The following is a 2,235-nucleotide window of genomic DNA, read 5'->3' as shown; positions in this document are numbered from 1 at the left end:
TTACAACTGCTATTACATTGAATTGTTTTCAATTATTAGATTGTGACAAAATATAGAGCTGTTTGTAAAAAATTATAATGTTGTAATTTAATAAGTTATGTACACTATTACATATAGTAGGAAACAAGAGCAAATGAAATATTAATATAATTTGTATTGGTATTGTAAATAAATAAAAGTAAGAGATTTTATATAAATGCATCTAAATTATAAAAATACAAAAGTATTTGTATTAGAATTTTGAATATTATAATTTATATGAATTAATAATTTTGTTTTGTTTGCAGCATCATTACTATGATATTGTTCCCATTTCACCTTCTCGTATGTCCGGATTAGCAGTAAAGCAAGTATTTTTGAGAAATTTTTGTAAAAACATATCAATATCTGAAAGATTAACATCATCTTGTTATAATTTGATGGGAATAATGGCAAATTCTGCTGCACAGCAAAAATTAAATCAAGCATCAATGGAACCTTTCTTAGAGATGTATTATAACTCTAGTAACAATCATGAAATTCCATTAACATTTTCATCAGAAAATTTAGCATGTGAAAATAATCTGCAAACAGTTGCTCTTGAAACAAGTACATGTGTCGACACTTCCATGCTTTTGAAAGAGAGATACCTGACCGATAAACAGAAATATAAAGCAATAAGGCAATGGAAACGTTTAAAAAAAGGTAAAAGTAGTATTTGTATTATAGAAAGAAATTTAATATTCATTATGTAATTTTTCCAGAGAAGCTGACCTCTAATTCTGAAGAATTTTTTATTCTGAGAGTACTATCCTTCAACATTTTGGCACAATATCTACTGGAAACATATCCATTTCTATATAAAGGACATGATAAACGGGCACTACCTTGGAAGATTAGGAGGCAGCTTCTCTTACAAGAAATTTTAGGGGCACAAGCTAATGTTAGTTTTTTTTTTTTTTTGATAATTTTTTATATAATTTAGCTATTAATTCATGTATGACGATTAAGTATAATGCTTCATTTTATTAAATGATTAAATGAAAGCATATTTTAAAATAATTAAATTATATTTGATGAAATAACATATTGAATTTATTTTTTAATATCAGTAAAAAATAGATTTTTATCATTAAATACGTAAAACATAGTCTGTATAATTAAAAATTACAAATTTGTTATAATTTGTTTTCTGTTTTAATTAAATTTTAAAATTCTAATTCTTAACAAAAGTGATTATTTTATCTAAGAATCAGAGTAATTTTCTTAATAAGTTAATTATTATTTGCAGGTAATATGTCTTCAAGAAATGCAAGAAGAACATTTACAAGAATTTTTGATTCCATTTAAAGATTTGGGTTATAACTACATATATAAAAAACGAACAAATGATAAAAGGGATGGTTTACTTTTCCTATATCGTTCTGATCAGCTTACTTTAATGGAATATGCAAAGGTTGAGCTTTATCAATCTGGTATAGAATTGCTGAGTAGAGACAATGTTGGAATCATTGCCAAACTCGCACTTAAAGAAAGCCCTGAAACACAATTGGTTATTGCTACAACTCATCTGCTTTACAATCCACGACGAAATGATGTAAGATTGGGACAAGTACAACTTCTTTTAGCAGAAATTGAGAGAATTGCTTTCCTGGAGAATACAATGTAAGTAATTCTTCTTAATTATTTAGTTTTTATGTACAGAATTACACAAAATATGTTTTAAGTACATTAAAGTTTGAAATAAAGTTCTCATTTCTAACACGAAGAGTAAAATCTCTAGTTGCAAAACATATGTTGTGTTTTTGACTTTTACTAACAAATAAATATATATTTAATGTTTATTTACTTTTTTAAATATTTGTATATGTATAAAAAATACGTCAATGTAATGGATTCATATACAACAGTACAAAACTTGATAAGATGTTTACCTGTACTAACAATATGATGAAATTAACATTTATATTACTATACATGATACTAATCATTTTATAGTTTTCTGCATTTATACAATCTTTTATCAAAATTTATAATCTATTTTGAATATGAAAAATATATTCGGATGAATGGGAGAATACGAAAAGTGAAGCTACTATTTAAAATATTTTGTAGTATGAATGAGAGTTAAAGCTAATGTTTGATGTGCAAAAAAATGAACATTTTATCAATTTTATTTTGTTTTTATGCAAGAATTTTTAATGATTAGGTAGACATTTTTTTATTAATTTTAAGATGTCCAAAAATTATGAATTT

The 2,235-nt window shown here is 24.7% G+C and overlaps 1 protein-coding gene across 1 annotated transcript in view; it reads left to right on the top strand.

Annotated features, from left to right (window-relative positions):
• LOC108578138 (protein angel) overlaps positions 1–2,235 on the top strand; it is a 14,203-nt gene that overhangs the window by 5,977 nt on the left and 5,991 nt on the right. Inside the window, exons 3-5 of the mRNA XM_017941403.1 lie at positions 288–684; positions 744–922; positions 1,271–1,644. Coding sequence (XP_017796892.1) covers positions 288–684; positions 744–922; positions 1,271–1,644 — 950 coding nt within the window. The remainder of the gene's footprint in view (positions 1–287; positions 685–743; positions 923–1,270; positions 1,645–2,235) is intronic.

This window comes from Habropoda laboriosa, unplaced genomic scaffold (assembly GCF_001263275.1).
Source record: "Habropoda laboriosa isolate 0110345459 unplaced genomic scaffold, ASM126327v1 scaffold1329, whole genome shotgun sequence".
In the NCBI taxonomy this organism is placed as follows: domain Eukaryota; kingdom Metazoa; phylum Arthropoda; class Insecta; order Hymenoptera; family Apidae; genus Habropoda; species Habropoda laboriosa.
This window is presented reverse-complemented; position numbering and strand designations above follow the sequence as displayed.